The 19,018-nt window shown below is 41.0% G+C and overlaps 1 protein-coding gene across 9 annotated transcripts in view; it reads left to right on the top strand.

The window, feature by feature from the left end:
- Nucleotides 1-19,018, top strand: part of CTNNA3 (catenin alpha 3) — a 421,074-nt gene that overhangs the window by 246,716 nt on the left and 155,340 nt on the right. For 7 of the 9 annotated variants that reach the window (XM_038140205.1, XM_038140208.1, XM_038140206.1 and 4 more), the window contains one exon: nt 840-992. In XM_038140205.1, coding sequence (XP_037996133.1) covers nt 840-992 — 153 coding nt within the window. Of the gene's footprint in view, nt 1-839; nt 993-7,031; nt 7,104-19,018 lie in introns of those variants that run through there. The other 2 variants (XR_005257324.1, XM_038140212.1) reach the window with 2 other exon arrangements.

Below are 19,018 nucleotides of genomic sequence, written 5' to 3'. Positions count from 1 at the left end.
GATCTAAATGAACAGCTGTCATGTGTAGGTAACATGCAAAATAACCTCTTAAGTGAAATAATGTCCCAGTGATCGGTTAAAAGCTTCTGTGAAGCCTAATTTAAGACACGTAATTTATAGCAGAATGTTATACTTCTTTAATAATTTAAGTTAGAAGTTCAAGAACAATTAATTTAAGCAGAGAAAATTGAACTCCAGCCTCATTTATAGATCTTCTTGCTCTATTAATACATTATCAGGTGGCACAATCAGTAATCTCATTGACATAATTACCATGAAGGCTGCCATTCTGCAAACCAGACTGTGTTTCCCAGAAAGAAAATACTTGGGTAATTTTGCAATTATGAAATCATGGGATGTAGCTATTTTGTGAGTACAAACATGATTAAATTAATATTTTCTTTGTAAAATTAAATAGCCTTCTCCCTTGGCATCTGAATTACCAGGGAGAGTACCCAGGAGATATGAGGTCTGGGCTAACTCATTTTTCACATGTGCAATCACTTAAGTAGCCAATTCATCAAGGAAGGGGAATATTTGTTTGGCTCCCTTGATTTCAAGAGAACCAGTATATGATGTAGTGTTTTATGTATCTGCACAAACACTTACAAACAGGCATATTTACCTAGCGGCAAATTAAAGTTTTCCTTAAAATTAAATACAGTTTTCTGTATTTAATACATAAATTGTAGCTGCCATAGGTTTCAGACCTATGGTGTAAATAATGCATGAATACAGTGTGTGTGTGTTTCTGTTACAAATAGGAATGGACAATAATTCCAGCAGGCTTTAATGGATACTCCAGTTAGCAGGTACTGATGTACGGCTTTCTTTTGCAGCTCCGGAAAGCCATTATAGATCACATCTCAGACTCCTTCTTAGACACCACTGTTCCACTGCTAGTTCTCATTGAAGCTGCTAAAAATGGAAGAGAGAAAGAAATAAAGGAATATGCTGCTATATTTCGAGAGCATACCAGCAGGCTTGTGGAGGTACGTTTGATGGAATTGCGCGTGTTTGGAATATATGGTGTGACTTGTCACTGAGCACTCCCTTTGCTGGCAGATATCAAAAAATGTTTAGGGCTGGCATTTCAGGGAAGAATAAATAAGTGGCCTTGGGTAATAGTAAATGCACTCCATTTTCTTATAATGGTATGTAGTAAGACAGAGTGCTTTGTTCTTGCATAGCATTTCATTGCACAGAAATTAGATGGTGTGGAATTGTAATTTGAGAAATCAGTGTAAGCCCTTCCACCAAGGTGGGAACTTGACCAAATGTGTGTTTATGGGAATATTAGCTCACAGTGTTCAGGATCCTGCTGCCCAAAGTACTGGAGGCACTGTGTTAGTGCCAGTTGTTTGCCAGCTTTCTCCCTTGGCAGGTCTGTGACCTGTGCAGTGATCTGCTGAAGGGGAAATGGGGCCCTGACCCAGCTGAGAGCCAGGAGCTCGCTGCCACAACCATTGAATATTCCGGGTTGGAAAGGACCCGCAGGAATCGCTGAGCCCTGCTCCTGCCTGCGTGCCAAATGAATCCCTGCATACACTGGAGACTCAGTATTCATTTCTAAGGGATCTACTGCCTTATTGCTTATAAATGATACTTCTTCAGCACTAAGAGATTTGCAAATACAACTGGGGGGAGATTTTCGTTTGTTGGACAATCAGTCCTGCAAATGGGACTAAATATACACTGACCTAAACTCATTTGAACTGGAGCTTGGAACACTGCTGGAATAATAAAGTCAAAAAGTCACAGCAGCATCATCTCAAGTGCCTGGAAAGAATGCGTTAATAATTTTTGTGGGGTTTTTTAGCTTTTGGTGCTTTCGTGTGCAGTAATGCAAAAATGGGGAAAAAAATCAATGAATTCACTCTGCAGCTGAAAATTTACTTAGGAAAACTATTTGGCTCAGAATTAATAATTAATCTTGAGTGACCTAGAGATAATGAAAGAAAAAGAGGTAAAGAGCTAAAGTAAAAAGAGGGTATTGCATTTACGTTTCTCTTCATGGTCATGTGATTACAGAATAAGAAAAATTGGTTTTCTTTGATTTACAAAAGTATCTGATCTTGACTATACTGCAAAATCAAATGACAGCTGAAACATAAACTCAAACTTGCAAGCTTTTCTGATTTCTAATACTGAAGCTAAACCATCCTGAAGTGACTTCAATTTTAGAAAGAACAGGTGATCACTGAAGACCAAATAACTTGACTGAATTTCTGAGCCCAGCTGAAATACCCAAATCATGATTCGTTTTAGAAGACCTAAGCATAAAATCCAATATTCGTTTTCTTTTGTGGGTTTGAATTTGTGTCCCAAATGCAAGAACTAGCTGGCCATGAGTGTGGGTGTGTGATTAGAGAGACTGATGGCTGCACAGATTCACTGCCTGGAAAATCCACAGCCTGATCTTGCTGTATGTGTGAATACACAGTGTGTGTGTACGTGTTTATATTTATGCTGTGACTCAATGTGCTGCCTACAGTGAAGAAAACTTACTTCTAAAGAGAGACTGTACACAGTGTCACCTCCTATTGTTGAATTAGTTGTTCCAAATGTCACTTTACTGGGGATTATATCGTGGGCTGCTATTCAAATTAACTTCAATTTTACTTTATGTTATCTTCTGGATATCTAGTAGACCTAAGTATCTTACTTAAAAGTTGGTTACATTGGTTTAATGCCCTTACCAGTATCTTCAAGCAAGAGCTTGACTGATGGCTTTTTGATAAACTGTATTTATCAACTGCTTAACTCTCCAGCAAATTGATTAGGTAGTAGCTGTATTGCATCCATCAACTGTGAGCCTATCTGAGGTAAAACAGAACAAAAATGAAAAAACCTATCAGCTAAGCAAGAGGCCACAAAAGGGCTTTCTGGAGATAAACAGATTTATCTCATTTTTAAGAAAAATTCAGCCATTTCCGACAGCATCATGAAAGTGAGGGAAATACGGCAGCTCTTTGGGGAATGTGTAATACCAATTAAATTTATGTAAATGTAATAACTTTAAAATACATTAGAGCAGTTACTATTGCAGTTCCAGTTGGAAGCATATTTGGGTTTTAGTGGCCACTACAGTAGCCTAAACTATGTTAAGTTGAGAATATGTGTATTTTAAATTGATATAGTGGAGCACTGCTATTACCGTGGGTCTTCTGGGCCGTCAGGACTTGGTGAAGCAAAGGAGAGATCTTGACTCCATTTCAGAAGGCTGGTTTATTATATTATGATATATATTACATTAAAAAAGACCACACTATAACTATACTACAAAGAACAGAGGGAAAGATTCATCAGAAGGCGAGACAGGAATAGAAAGGAATGAATAACAAAGTTCTGTGACTCCCAGAGAGTCCGAGAGCTGCTGCCTCCTGGATTGGCCACCAAGCAGAAACATCCCACACTGAGCAATGGAGGAAGCACCTGCTGCATCCCACAGCAGCAGATCACAAATTGTTTACACTTGAAGCTGAGGCCCTTCAGCTTCTCAGGAGAAGAAAATCCTAGCAGAGGGATTTTCATAAAGTATCACAACCACACACTTCACTCTTGCTTTCTCAAGGGAAATTGTGTACATAGACTTGGATCTGAGTAGTTGTGGTTTTCAGAAGTGTGTATAAACATGCACACACCTCAGAACTCAGACGTGGCCAAGGTGCTTGGGGCTTGGTTTCCAGCTGGACACCGGGCTGTGGATAATGCATGTTCTGTAGAAGTCAGGTCTAGCTAAGAGCAGGGACCCTGATTCTGCCAGAAGGGCAGGACTGACCAAAAGGAGATGAGTTGCGTTTGGATCCTTGCTTTTTCTACTATCCCTAAGTTTAAAACAGAAATGATGTTTCTTGGTGAAAATTGTAATGTACAAACATCACTTGTCCCTTTTGGGACAGGCGCCCAGCTGTTAGCCAGGGAAGTGTTCCACAGCATGGTGTTGTCTGCTCTCTGTAAGATTTGGAGTTGGATGGCAGGTGAATTCGAGATCCAATCCAGTATAAAATTCCTGTAACTTAGGAGGAAGTTGCCAAGCATTTTGTATTTTATTAGGGGGTTCTTAAATGAGATGTATGATCTGCATGTTTGCAGGGGAGGCCTCACATTCTTTCCTTGCTTGTTTATTTCCTGCACTGATACAAGAGCCAACAAACAAATTCCCTTACAACTTGGATGTTATGGAATACAACTCCAAAAGCCAGTCAGTTGTGCTATTGCAGAAATGGGCTTCATCTCTGCTACGGAAAATAAATTTAGGTATTGAAATGCCAGATCGTGGGTGGCATGTACCTCGCCTATGGAATACTGAGAGACAATAGGTGTAGTTAAAACATTTTAAAAGCTAAACAACCAAGAAAAATGTTGCAAAAAAAGTCACAGAACAGTAACTGTACCAGAGAGGGATGGTGGTGAGGGAGATGAGACATCAGGCTTTTGAAATACAGCTATGAAAGCAGTTTTACCATCTAGGTGTAGTTGTGACATCCAAGGAGTTGGGTGGCTTGTGGGCACCAGATGATAGAGCAAAGGCCAGTGATGCAGGCAAGACTGTGCATATTGATAAGTACACACCACCTTGTTTAGCAGATTAAAAAAGGGTGGTTTTTTCTTTTGTCAGCTGCAAGTAGCCTTTGTGGGGCATGCCCAACACAGCAGAGCTGTTGCAAACTTAAGAGAGGTGAAAACCAGCTCAGATGCTGGCAATCCCTAGGTTTTGTCTAGGGGAACAAAAGCTAAGGAAAAAACCTATTTGTGTTCTCAGTGTGCTTTGTTTCTGACTGTAAGGCGCTCCAGGTGTGGGTCTGAGCCCACTGTAAACCTGTTGACGTCTCGAGCATCCTGTGCTAAAGACTTTCACACCCTGACTACCCCCACATGTGATATTTTCTTTTGCTGTCTATGAATTCTTGTATCATACGAGAAAATTAACACCAGTCCCTATTTTCCTTCTCCATGCCACTTATTCTTTCATTTTTTATTGTTTTCAAAGTATTTCTGGTCTTTTAAACATGTCCTTATTTGGAAGCCACAAAAGGAACCACTTGCTCCCTTCCCTGTACCTTTTCCAGCACCTTGCAGCCCATGAGGTGGGAGGGCAGAACTGTGCATGCTAATCAATACAGTCAAGATATTTTATAGAATCGCAGAAACTGTAGGTTATTTCCTCACAAAATTACTCACTTTTAATCTCTCTAGATTAATTTCATCACTGTTACCATTTAGTCATCTAGTACCATTGCATCCTTTTGCAAATCTTCATTAGTTATTTTATTTACTGCTCCAAATAACTTGTTAAAATATGTGTAAACAAAATTTATAAAAAGTTAATGCAGATACTGCAGAAATTCCTGGCTCACAGCTTTCTGCCAATTTCCTGCTGATTTGTTCCTGAGGCTGAAACAAGTGATGCTAATCTGTCTGAATCACCCAGGAATTTGCTGGTTATTCAGCCGCCCTAATTCTTGGGGTAGTCTGGCATCCACATGCCTGGATCTCGTACACAGTACGATCAGTAGTCCAGATCTTTCATTCTTCCATTGCTTTCATGTATGAAAACAGGGGTGTCCGTTCCTGTTTATTTTAACATTGCTCTTCTAAAAGATATTTATAGCATAAGGAAGATTTATGACTATTTCCTTTTCATTTAAAAAAGGTAACTTGTTGCACTTGAAGATACGTGCTGTGAAATTACCTCTATAATGAAAATTTAATTCTCTCCAAATTAAGGAAAAAGCGGTTTTTAAAAAATGTAGGTTTTCCTGAATTCAGTAATGAATTCAACTTCAGGGAGTCTTCTCTTATAAAAAGCAGTGTCTCAGCTCTATCCTGTCTGGCAGTGTTCAAGCTGAACATGTTCCACACACTTGTCAGGCTTCAGGGCAGTTGTTGAGCTGGACAGATGATGTTAGTGTTATGAATGTGTCAAAATTCATGAGAAAATAAAATGATATGATGAATGTAATATAGTTATAGATGTGAAAAATAATAGAACAGGTTAAGAGTAGCTATGAAAAATTAAGGGTCTGTTTTTCTATCACAGGAGCCTTGCCCAGGCAAGTTCCCAAAAAGCTAAAGGAGACAGCTTGCAGGGGTTGGGAAACCTGTTGTCATACACATACCACACATAGCCTGACTACATTGACATGTGAAGAAGGGGAAGCAGCCCAGGATTTCAGAAATTTTAACTAAGTAAAGAGTCAGCCATAAGTGGCACACCTGGCTACAGATAGCCAGAGGAGATGACATATCCGATGGTCATCCATTCAGACCTGTGGTCCGTTTCTGGGAAAGCCCTTAACATGCAAAGGACTGCCAGTAAGGGACTGTTTAACTTGTATATCTTCCCCACGCGGGGTTTTGTGTATTGCGAACCCGGCTCTCAAGCTCTGTCTAGCAGGAGACAAGAAGCCTACGAATTATTCCCGAGACATCGAGAGCTGGACCATCTTCCATCTGATAGCTTTATCCTGAGACCTGAGAAGCTTTTGGGACTTACTTGATTAAGAAAAGGACAAAGAACATCCTGGCCTGCGGTGAGAAAAAGAGTATAAGAACTGGACCAGGACACGGCTATGGTGTGCCACTCTGACGCATACAGGGGCTCAGAGCTGTGTACGTGTGACACCCAGAGCCAATGTCCCGGGCTAGACTCTGTATGGTCGATTCGTGGCTGACCCAGATTTTGTCATTTGAACGCGAAATAAATTTTATACTTTGTTATTTTATCATAATTTGGCTCTTGCAAATTATTGATTCTATTTAATGTTATCATACATAACATTAGTGTTGCACCAAAGTTGAATTTGATAATAGTAATTTGAAAGTGAAGGCAGAACATGTCAAAAGAGAGGATATTGCGTTCTCAAAATAATCAGTGAGCAATAATATGAATCAGCACAGTGGTATTGCCTACTCTCATATATCCTTTGTTAATGTTCTGTGGCTCAGTTATAAATATGCTGTTGTTACCATATTGATTAAACCGTCAGTGTTTAATTTTCCTGTCACAATATTTCACTTGATTGCAGAAATTTATGACATAACTTTCTGAATCTGGACCACAAGGACCTGTGTATCTGAGTAGCCAGATCTCCAGTCACGTAAGAATGGATTTTATCATTGCAGCCAGCAATTCCAGTGGTGATAGTAATTGTCGGAACTCAGAATGTCCCACAGACATTCTCGGACATTCCAGACCCAGGTCAAAAGCATCTGAGACCCTGGCATGCAGCCAGAAACCCCTGTGACTTTGAATCTGACCCATGGAACAGTTTACCAACTTTGCAGGAAGAACAAGAAGTCACAAAAGTTTAGATATTGTAGTAGAAGTAGTCACGAAGTAAAGGGTAGGATTTCTGAGTGCTGTACAGGGGGGTTTTAAGCCTTGTACGCAGGGGTCCAAGTTTTGTACATGGGGGTCAGGAGTTCTAAGATGGAGGGACTTGGGTGTGCCCTGTCCTCCTTCTTTCTCCTTCCTAACCTCCATGTCTTTGGTGATGTTGGCACTCACAGATTGGTTTAGAGTAGAAAGTCACCATTCAATATAGATAGTAGGCATTGGGGAAAAAGTATAAACATGTAGTACGTAATATATGATATAAAAGATGGCACCAGCCCCTGGGAGGGCAGAGTGCTTTTGTCTGAGCTGCTGAACGGGCCACAGCAGTTCAGGGAGAAGAATCTTGTAGATAACCAACAATAAACAACCTTGAGAACAGACAACAGAAGACTACTGAGTCTTTCTTCGAAGGCACGGGTTGGAGGAGGGACTTTTCCATCTTTCGGGGTCATCCCAATCCGGGGGTGAAACCCCACAAGTAATAAAATGATTTTGATGTCCCAGTGTTACATGTAATATCCACGTGTTTCGTCGGGCGGTGGTTGGAGACAGGGACAGCACACACCCCGATGTGCGTGTGGCAAAGCACGGCGTTCATTTTCTGAGCCCGGTTACCTAGCGGGGACAACAGCCCGGTCACCGCGGGGCTCCTTGGCACCGCCCAGCTGCGGAGCGGGGAGGCGTCTGCAGCTCAGGGAGGAGGGGAGACCATTGCTGAGATTCCTGTCTGTCAGCCCAGGGACGGCTTTTATGGAGCCGGCTGGCTTTATTACTTACAGCCACATTAACTGCCCTGTACAAGCCAGCTTGTACAGCAGCATCGCAGGACTAGGCTGCAAGTCCATTTTTAAGACATTAAAGCCATTGATATTAGTGTTATTTCCAGTTTTAGTGTTTCCTTCTGTGCTCAGTTTAAAACCTGTACTAATAATACAGGCCTGTACTCCCCACCCACCGGCATCACTCCTCTCAGTGCTGTGCTTGTTTTGTCTGCTTTCAGAGTTAACAAATCCAAGCAGGTATTCTGACATTTTATTGTGTTGGGCTTTTCTCCATTTAAAACCTTATTTACCCCATTGACTCTTAACTCAAGATGAAGATTTTCCAAAGATTCCTCTTGATTCTCCTGTTTCTTCTATGACTATAAATGATTAGTTTAGTGTGGATGCCTAAGTTTTAGACAACAGAAGCGAGGTGAGTTGATTAGTATCTAGAGAGCTGACTGTTGGTCTATTTTGATACATGCATTACATTCCATTTTCTTACAATTTGTATAGCAGTTTTAATCAGGCATATCCTGTATTTGAGGGCAGATTTTTAATCTGTTTTTGAAAGATCAAGGATGCTTGCAGAGTAGATTATGAAATGTTCTGTATATAAACACAATAGACTGAGTTGGATATTATAAAAACAAAAGTTCTATCTTCTCACAAAGGTTAATCCAACAGGGAATTTGGTATGGAAATTAGAAGTACTGCTTAAAATATCAAGAGAGATTTTCGGTGGTTTCTGTTTTAATCTGAAAAGGAAGAATTCTGAAATAGAAGCAAGAAGTCTTGAGAAAGAAGGTACTTTTTCCCCCTCTCTGAATAGGAAATGTTAATTGAGCTAAGCTAAATTGCTGCTACACGGGCTCACTGCTCATACTATAATTTAAGAAACAAACAGTATCCTCATAGGCCAGCGACCTTTGTTAGTCAGCTTGAGCAGTGAGATCTACAAATCTCCTTTCTGAATTAGCATTTGGAAGTTACAGGCCTCTCTTCAAAAATTGATTTGATATAGCAAAGTAATGCAATTTGGAAGCATGGATATAAATTCAGTGAGGTACAAAACACTAGTGAGGTGGAAAGACTGAGCACCATACCAGCTCTGGGGTGATAATATTTCCAGACATAGTAGTAACTAAATACCTTCTTTCTTGTGTTCTTAGGTTTTCTCTCTGCTGTGTTTATTAATTGCTCTGTGCTTGTGGCCTGCTGTTAAAAGATGCCCAGGCTTGGGGTGTCAGCCACACTTCCTAGGAGCATCAGCTGGGGCTTTGTGGCCAGCACTAGTATTGGAAAAGCTCAGACAGTGGCAAAGGATTTGAGATACCATAGTTAACATCTTTGCACTGCCATAGCTGCACAATAATTGCACACACGAGTGTCTCTGTTTTAAATGTGAAGAGAGTATTCAGGTATGTGGAGGAAGCAGAATAGTCCTAGTTACATAGTAAAAAAAAGCCCCAAACCACATTAAACTGCCCACTTTGGCTATGATATTGGACACTTCCCACGTATGAAATGAACACTCAGCTGCTGAGGTATTTTGTTGAGCACCAAGGGTCACATTAAACATTCTTCTGAGGGAGGTTATTTTAGGCTGCAGTGCCTTATATTCCTCATATACTGCATCAAATAACTTCTAAGTCTGAATATTGATTATGTTACATTGAAAAAACAATCCTAGAATATATTGCAGGATGAAAAAAGATTTGGGCTAAGATTCTCTCTGTAGTCTAAGTGTTTGTGAGCCTTGGCTAAAGAAAATTCTTCAAAGATTTGGTTGTTTTTTTTTTTTAGAAAATGCTTGTTATTAATGGGAATTCCATACTAAAATGCAGCAATTTAAAAAAAAAAAATTCAAAATACTAAGATTTAGTACTTTCAGATTTGACACATTTAGGTTTTGCTTTGAAATACCTTTTAATTTTAAATATTTCAATTAAATTACAAGTCCAGTTAAAATATTTGATTGTATGGAAACATTTTCAAAGAGTCTTCTAGGACATTTGAAAATTATCTCTGAATATAAACACCATTTTGAATTATGAAAATCAAGGCAAAATATTAATGAAAAGCTGTAAGGGACACAGGTGTTCTTTCTAGTCCCCTCTGAGACAGAGCTGTTTTTGGTGACTGGAGTGTTCTGGCCTCAGGTTCACTTCTTCCTAAGACAAAAGCAAATTCCGCTGGAGATAACAAGTATATGGCAGTGGACAAAAACTAGGTAACAAGAAGACCGAAATGTCACATCTACAGGAGGAGAAAAGCAGGCCCTGTGTAAGTGGCAATTTCTTGTTTGGGGAAGCTGACAGACTGTTCTCCTGAGCTGATCCATCATGGAGATGTAATGCTTTCTGAGAGGAGGAGTGATAGGCTGCCTGAACTTGAGATTAAAAAAGGAGTTTGATGGGAGCAGGGAAGAATGCTCTGATTATCTTTTCTTTTGGCACAGATGCAGATCTCCCACTGCAGTGTTTAAAGGTCAGCTGTACCAGGCAGAGGCAGAGAGATTTAATGGAAGTGGAGGCGATGATGAAGTGAACTTTGTCTTCTTCGTCCCTTCCCTCAGTACATGAACATACCTTTGTCTCTGTCCCTTGATCTAATAATGCTGACTTCAGATCTGCTGATACATGAATGCTACACTTTAGCCTGTGGCCTAATTCTTGCCAGTGTGTTTTTCAGTTTTGCCTGTATTGCAATATGACAGGGCTGGCTTCGGGGACTACAAACAAGGGACAGTAACAAGCAGCACACATATTTAAGTGCATTGGTCTTGTGATGTGTTGACACAGAGCAGCAGAGGCATGCAGGACACGGTGTTGCTCAAAAAACAATTTTGCAAGTTAGTGCAAAGATTTCCAGTGCAGAAAATATATGTCTATTGAAGGTGAATTCTCCTTAAGAGAGCACTAAAAAAAATTAAGTTAAAAGCTGTAAAGGAGAAAAACTCTTGAGTTATAAAATGCATATTGTTTCTATTTCTATAAGGAAAATGAAGTTTTATGTATTCATAGATTAAAAATTATTTTTTGTTTAGTGCTCTTAGAATTACAATGCCATTTTGGCAAACAAAATGGAAGATTTTACATCTGGTAAAATGAAATGTTTTCAGCATTTGCAGTTCATTTCCAAAATGTTTGCAAAATGAGGACAGTGGAAATAATAGTAAGTATCTGGTAATTAAAAATAATATTGACAATAAATAGATAAGCATGCTCAAGAAAAGGCTTTCTTTCTCCTAAAAGGCAAAACACAATCACTGGCTCTTGAGCTAAAGCTGTCTATGTCTGCCTCTTGTGAAAAACAGCTCTGCCAAATAAGTTTTAACATGGAATCTGCAAAATCTAACAGGTTGTTTATTATTTTCTATGCAAACAGTAAATATTTCTCTTTAAGTACAATGGGAAGACTCTCACACTTCAGTCTGTTTTATTGGCATGCATCTAAAAGATGACAGCTCTTCTTTGCCACTGTGTCTGATTTCGTATGTAACTTGCTAGATCTTTCTATGTCAAATTTTAAATATAGTGACCAGAAAATTAGGTTTAGAGCAACTTTCCATAGGTCTGGAAGATGCAACAAAAACATCCTAAACAAATCATCTCCCTTTTGTACTTTCCTGAGTGTACAACAGCTAACTTTCAAGCAGCCTGTGACAGCACTTTTACCTCTGAACATCCAGTACTTAAGGACTGCATTCTTTTACCTTACTCAGCTTTTACTTGGAGCTAAGGTCCATGGAAATAAAACTACTTGAACTCTGAAAACCAACTATCCCCCTGATTTGATATGCACTATACACTTGCATAGTTTCCTGTCAGATAGCAGCTTAATCTAAAATGGATTTAACAATCCTTTAATTTTGCCTTATATATCAAAGGTACTGCATGTACAACATGCTGTCAGTTGGGAGACTCTGATTTCTTTGTACCACCTTCAAAGACAATCGGGAATTGAGTATTCTCAGCACTATTCCTGTTTCTATCAGTTTTAATCCCAGACTGGCAAACACAAAATAAAAATAACGTTTTAATCCTTCATTGCCTCTTTTTCAATATTGATTTTACTGAGCTATTTAAAAACAAAACTGCTTCTGACAATGGCAGCACGTGAAAACTGCATGTGCAGAGGTCAAACTGACAGATTACTGGAACATCTTTATTAACTTTCAGAATATCAGAAGAGAGAAGAATCTTTTATCATTCTCCTTTGGAGTTTAATCAGAAGACAAGAAGCATGAATCCCATTATGTGGAAGTTTTTAGTTTCAAGCTGTTCAATGCTAAGGGTTTTCATCCCCAGATGTAAGATCCAAGTCAAGGGCTTGACCTTTTTTTGCTGTTGCTTTTGCTCTTACTATTCTTCTTTAACTCATAATATACTTTCTGTGGTATGATCATATATGTCAAAATAGCAGTTGAAGACTGTAAGCTGTAGAATATATCCTTGTATATGTTTTTGTGGTACAGTTTGTCTGTTAGTCATGTACAGAAGCGTGCACAGCAGCTGTCCTGAGGGTACAGGGTACCTTTCCACAATGGGATCTGCAGGTACAGAACTCCAGTGTGGCTTTCTGCTTCAGAGAACATCGAACTGTGCAGCAGTTAGCACATGGAGATGTGGATGCAGAACAGTGGTCAGCATTTTGGGAATAAAATGTGTCTGTCAGCAGATTAGGATGTCATTTTTAAATAAGATAAGCTCTTTTAAGCGTGATCAATATTTAAAAAATGGGAAGTAGATTTTCATTACATTACCATACTAATTAACCCTCCTCTCTTATCACACATTGTTTTTTTGTTTTTTTTTTTAACTCTCAGTTAGTAAGCTAATGCTCTGTTTTTGAGAGGAAAACCACCTAATTTTAGTGTGCTGATTTCTGTGCATGCTCAGTTTGTGTGATTGGGAATTCCGGCTCAGGCTCCCCTTGTTGCTGTGGAACATTTTCCCTTTCAGGAGAGCCCCACGTGCTGCCTCAGGCAGGGTTCAGTTCGCAGCTCGCTGGGGACGTGTGGGCAGGGGGGCTCCTTTCTTGTCCCTTCTTCATTGTTCACTTAAATCCAAAGACCTCAGTGGACCCATTTGAGTAACCTGACTGCTGACACTGCTAATTTTAGCAAGCCTGTGATTAGTAATAGTAGTCTAACCACAAAATAATAATAAAAAAGGCACTATGAAATTTTTCTTAGAGATCCTTTTTTCTTTTCTGCAGCTGTTTAAAAATCAAACTTCTGATGTCTGAAACACAAATGCAGTGCCGATGAGCCCAAGAGTCATGTGTAAACCCCAGCTTTCCCATTTCAGTGAGTTTGCAGCAAACCGACTTGCTTGGCAGGAGGGTATGAGGGCCCTGGGGGCAGCTTACAAACCCTCTGCTGCCAGGTGTTGCTCCAGTTGGGTTGGTGTTCGCAGAGAGCCTGCAGCAGGTAAAGGTGGTTTACCTAAAGATGGTAACGGCATTTGAGGGATAGGGTTGTGTGGAATTACTTCTAAAATTAAAGGCAGCACAGGAATGATGAACAAATTCTTTAAATGCAAAAAAAGGTATTACGTTCTCTAGTAGAAGCAGTCTGGCAGTAGGAATTGAAAGGTGGTAGGCAGATAGAAGGAGGCCTTTAAAGATGGGTTACTTGTTTCTGGATATTTTGGAGCTGGTAGATGGATGCTTAATGGAGAGCTAATGTGGTCAAGACAGTCAATTAAGAAAAGTAATTCAATAAAGTTTGGTTAAAGTCAGGCATGTGCTTCCAAGTGTATGTAAGGTTTAAGACTTTGAACCTTGCTGTTTAGGTCCTCACAGAGTTCTAGCATTTTGCAGCAACTCCTGAATTAATAATGCAAGTATTTTTGTACCTCTGTATAATTAATCAAATAAGATTCAACTTTCCTATTACTGATTGAACTTCAGGTGATAGATGGTGACATTTTCATTAATTCTCTTAATCACAGCCTTTATTGCATAAGTGTGAAGCAAGGGAACAAAAGATAAACAACCCAAAGATTTATCAGACTTTCTGTGTCTGAGGGGCATATTTCAGCAGCTGGAAATGTCAGGCACCTCGTGCAGTGTGCTGGGAGTTACGGGAGCTCCACCGGGAGTGGACTCCCCAGCAGGACACACTGGTTAACAGCTGTGGTGATACTGTACAGAGAGCTGACACAGGTGCATTGGCACTGACTTCTTGCCTCTTATTACTGCAGAAACCAGATTTAGAAGTTCCTCAGAGTATTAGAAATTGTGATAATTGTGATTCCATTATATCCCCAGAAGTCTCATCATTTTGAGACATTGATCTGTAATGAGCCAGTCAGCTGTAACTGAGTAATTCCAAAGGTGCCAAAAAAAGCACTCATCTTCTAAATATTAACATCATTTTACTAAAGCTTGTGCTTCTCAAATACCAAACAAGTCTCTGTTATTCGTTGGGGTTTGCTGGTTTGTTTTTATTTTTTCCCCTTGGAATATGAATGCTCTGACAGTTGTTAAAGGAGGAGGTTTACTCTTCATAGTTTTAAACTGAAAGAGGGTAGGTTTAGTTTAAGTAGGAGGAAGAAATTTTTCTCTGTGAGGGTGGTGATGCACTGGTACAGGTTACCCAGAGAAGTTGCCCCATCCCTGGAAGTGCTCAAGACCAGGCTGGACAGGGCTTGGAGCAGCCTTGTTGATGTGAGGGGTCCCTGCCCATGGCAGGGGGTGGGATGATCCCTTTCAACCCAAAGCATTCTATGATTTATGAGTATTTTCCTGATGATTGGGCCGCACCTTGGCTTGCTCAATTTAACCACTGCTCTAGGAGTCTTTCTGGTTATTTTACCACTGGCAAATGGCTTTTGAACCAGTATTTTTCTGCCACTGCCTGGGTGATGCTTTGTACAAGACTGCACTTTATAACATGAATGTCTAGATATATTGAAATAACTGATAAACATCTTTGTTCTGAAATGCAGCTTGTACACCTAGAGGAGCTTCTCGATACCTAGAGGAGCTATGTCATATCTTGTACTTGAGACGAGGAAGCAAGAAGTAGGGCAAATTCTTTTATAATACAGGAGTAACAGCATAAATGAAATTTTAGAAAAAAAGATTGGCTTGGGGGGGAAAAAGTAAGGAAGTTGTCAGAAAACACTGTGGGAAGCCATGGACTAGAATTTCTGATTACAAGGAAGGCAAATGATCATTGTTTATCAGGAAAGTTGGATATGTTTTTGTTTATGACAGCTTGGCTGAGACAAAAGGAATATCCTGCTAGGTATTGCCCTTTGATTTTATTCTTCTTCTGCTGAAGTTTTTTAAGAGAATCTGAACATCAAACTTGAGCAATGTGCAATAATGTCAGTGTAGTTACTGCCAAGGAATCACAAGGTTTATGTTTTTAAATCATTGTAATAAATTCCTTTTTCATAACTGTTAGCCTAGTATTCAAAATAAGTTCATGACAAATTTCTAAATCCTTCTGAAAAACACAGGCTAGTCTTGCTAAGTGTAAGGAACCTCCTTGCTAGGCTCAGCAGGACAGTACTAAGGTGTGCAGTCCTGCTTTCTCTATTTGAGCTGTCCTCAGTCACGCTGTCACAGTTGAGGCAGTGAGGGGACAGAGGGCAGTAGTAGCCATATCCCAGGAGCTTTTGTCATGGGAAGTTCAGATCAGTATATTGTGAGATTTAGCTTAATTAACCTGGAGTCATTTGTAGATTTAAATTCTAGACTTTCTTGCACAGAGATTCATTTCCTTTGAAATGTGACTCCTGCGTGTCTTTTTGTTGATGTTGGACAGGTGTCTGCTGTGCCTGAGGATCGATTCTCATCAGGGCCTCGCTTTGCGGTGAATAACAGTCAATTCATTTGCCTCTTTTCAAGGCCAGTGTACTGTAAACAAGATAGAATCTCCTAGGAGTTTTTCAGTGAACTTAGGATGATCACATTCCTGCAGTTTGAATTCTGTGCACGTGCTTTTGGGTGAGCCCACACTGATGCTCCAAACCGCACTGCAATCTGCGGTTTGCAATCTGTACAATTTTCTAAGTGAGTATGGGCTGCAGGGCTTATAAACGGTTTTAAATGTTTTCTTTGTGATCAGTTTCACATTTCCTAGATCAGAGATCACACAGCAAAAATTAGCCAAGGGTTTCTTATAAAATGTTCTATGAACCTTTATTAACAGAAACAGACTTCCACTGCCACAGAAACATTTTGTATTGGTACAACATTGGCTCCATATAAACTACAGTAGCTATGAGCTTATGTCCAGCTCCACTGGCAATTGGAATTGGCTGTCTATACATGGCTTTCATGGCACCATTTACAAGAGCAGAATAAAAAACTAATAAACCTGAGACAATTACTGATTCATTTAAGCAATTAAGGAAGGGTGAAAGTGAATGAGAGGACTAATTACATTTTTACAAGATATTTGAAATGTAGGCTGTAGTGAATGCATAGGAACGTACTGTAATGCAGTAATGAAGTAATGTAATGCATAAGAATGCACTGTGTGTGCCTGTGGCTGGGCACAGGCAGGCGGTGGCTCCTCGTGGTGCGGGGGCAGAGCTGTGTGAGATGGGACCCTGATACACACACACAGACACAGACACACAGACACACAGACACACAGACACACAGACATACACAGAGCTGTGTGAGATGGGACCCTGATACTCACACACACACAGACAGACACACAGACACACAGACACACAGACATACACAGAGCTGTGTGAGATGGGACCCTGATACACACACACACACACAGACATACACACACACACACACAGACATACAGACAGACACACAGACATACACAGACACACAGACATACACAGAGCTGTGTGAGACGGGACCCTGATACACACACACACACACAGACATACACACACACACACACAGACATACAGACAGACACACAGACATACACAGAGCTGTGTGAGATGGGACCCTGATACACACGTACACACAGACACACAGACACACACAGACACACAGACATACACAGAGCTGTGTGAGATGGGACCCTGATACACACACACAGACATACACACAGACACACAGACACACACAGACACACAGACATACACAGAGCTGTGTGAGATGGGACCCTGATACACACACACACACAGACAGACACACACACACAGACACAGACACACAGACAGACACACACAGACATACACAGAGCTGTGTGAGATGGGATCCTGATACACACGCACACACACACACAGACACACACACACACAGACACACAGACACAGACACACAGACATACACAGAGCTGTGTGAGATGGGACCCTGATACACACGTACACACATACACACAGACACACACACAGACACACAGACATACACAGAGCTGTGTGAGATGGGACCCTGATACACACACACACACAGACAGACACACACACACAGACACACAGACATACACAGAGCTGTGTGAGATGGGACCCTGATACACACACACACACAGACAGACACACAGACACACACACAGACACACACACACACACACGCAGCTGTGTGAGATGGGACCCTCACACACACACACACACACACAGACACACACACAGACACACACACAGACACACACACACACACACACACACACGCAGCTGTGTGAGATGGGACCCTCACACACACACACACATACACACAGACACACACACAGACACACAGACATACACAGAGCTGTGTGAGATGGGACCCTCACACACACACACACACACACAGACACACACACAGACACACACACACACACACACACACACAGACACACACACAGACACACACACACACACACACACACACGCAGCTGTGTGAGATGGGACCCTCACACACACACACACATACACACAGACACACACACAGACACACAGACATACACAGAGCTGTGTGAGATGGGACCCTGACACACACATACACCCCCCTGTGTGCAGTAGGGCCCCCATTTGCACCTGCTCAGTGCCGCACTCACCCTGGAAGGTTTGGAGTGTTGGAGCGGGCAGCGAGTGCCGTCGCGGGCAGCTTTGGCTGCGCGTCCCCCGGTGGAGCTTTTAACGCGAGTGCTGAGGGTGCGTTTCGGTGGCCTGGCGGGGGAGTCCCGCTGTCCGTGCCGCTGGCTTTCCGCCCTTCAGTCTGTTATGAATAGAGTCAAAATTCATAAAACAACAAATGTTACAGTGAATGTAATATAGTTATAAGTGCGAAGTATGATATAAATAAGTTAAAATAGTAACAGGAATTAAGAAGTTGAATTTTACCATGAGGAATCTTGTCTGGGCATGTTTTAAAGAAACCAAGGAAAAGCAGCCTACAAGATTGGGAAACCGACCGACACACACATACCACACAGAAGAACTACATTTACATGTGAAGTAAAACAGTAGCACAGAGTTTCGAGGTTTTTTAGTTGAGGAAGGAATTAAGCCATCAGCAGCACACCTGGCTGCTGACGACCGAAGGGAGGGGTACAATATAGTCAAGAAAAATCCATTCAGGCTTGTCATCTGTTTCTGGGAAATCTCTTAACATGTAAGAGATTTCCAGTAAGGGACTGTTTGACTTGTATATCTCCTCAGACATAGAATTTTGCGTATTGCAAATACGGTTCTTTCGAGTTCTGTCTAGCACAAGACAAGAAGTCGATGAATTATTCCCAAGACATCGAGAGCTGGACCATCCTTCATCTGATAGCATTATCTTGGACTGGAGAAGCTTTTTGGACTTACTTGATTAAGAAAAGGACAAAGGACATCCTGGCCCCCGGCAAGAAAAAGAGTATAAGAACTGAATTCAGAATCGCAGTGGTGTGCCGCTGCACTCTGGAGCTACCAGGGCTCAGAGCTGCGCAGCGCGTCACCCAGGCTCTATTCCCGGGCTAGACTCTGTCCGACTCGTGGCTGACCCAGATTTTGTC

This window comes from Motacilla alba, chromosome 6, assembly GCF_015832195.1.
Source record: "Motacilla alba alba isolate MOTALB_02 chromosome 6, Motacilla_alba_V1.0_pri, whole genome shotgun sequence".
In the NCBI taxonomy this organism is placed as follows: domain Eukaryota; kingdom Metazoa; phylum Chordata; class Aves; order Passeriformes; family Motacillidae; genus Motacilla; species Motacilla alba.
Note: the sequence above shows the minus strand (reverse complement) of the source record. Positions and strands in the feature narration are given on the sequence as shown.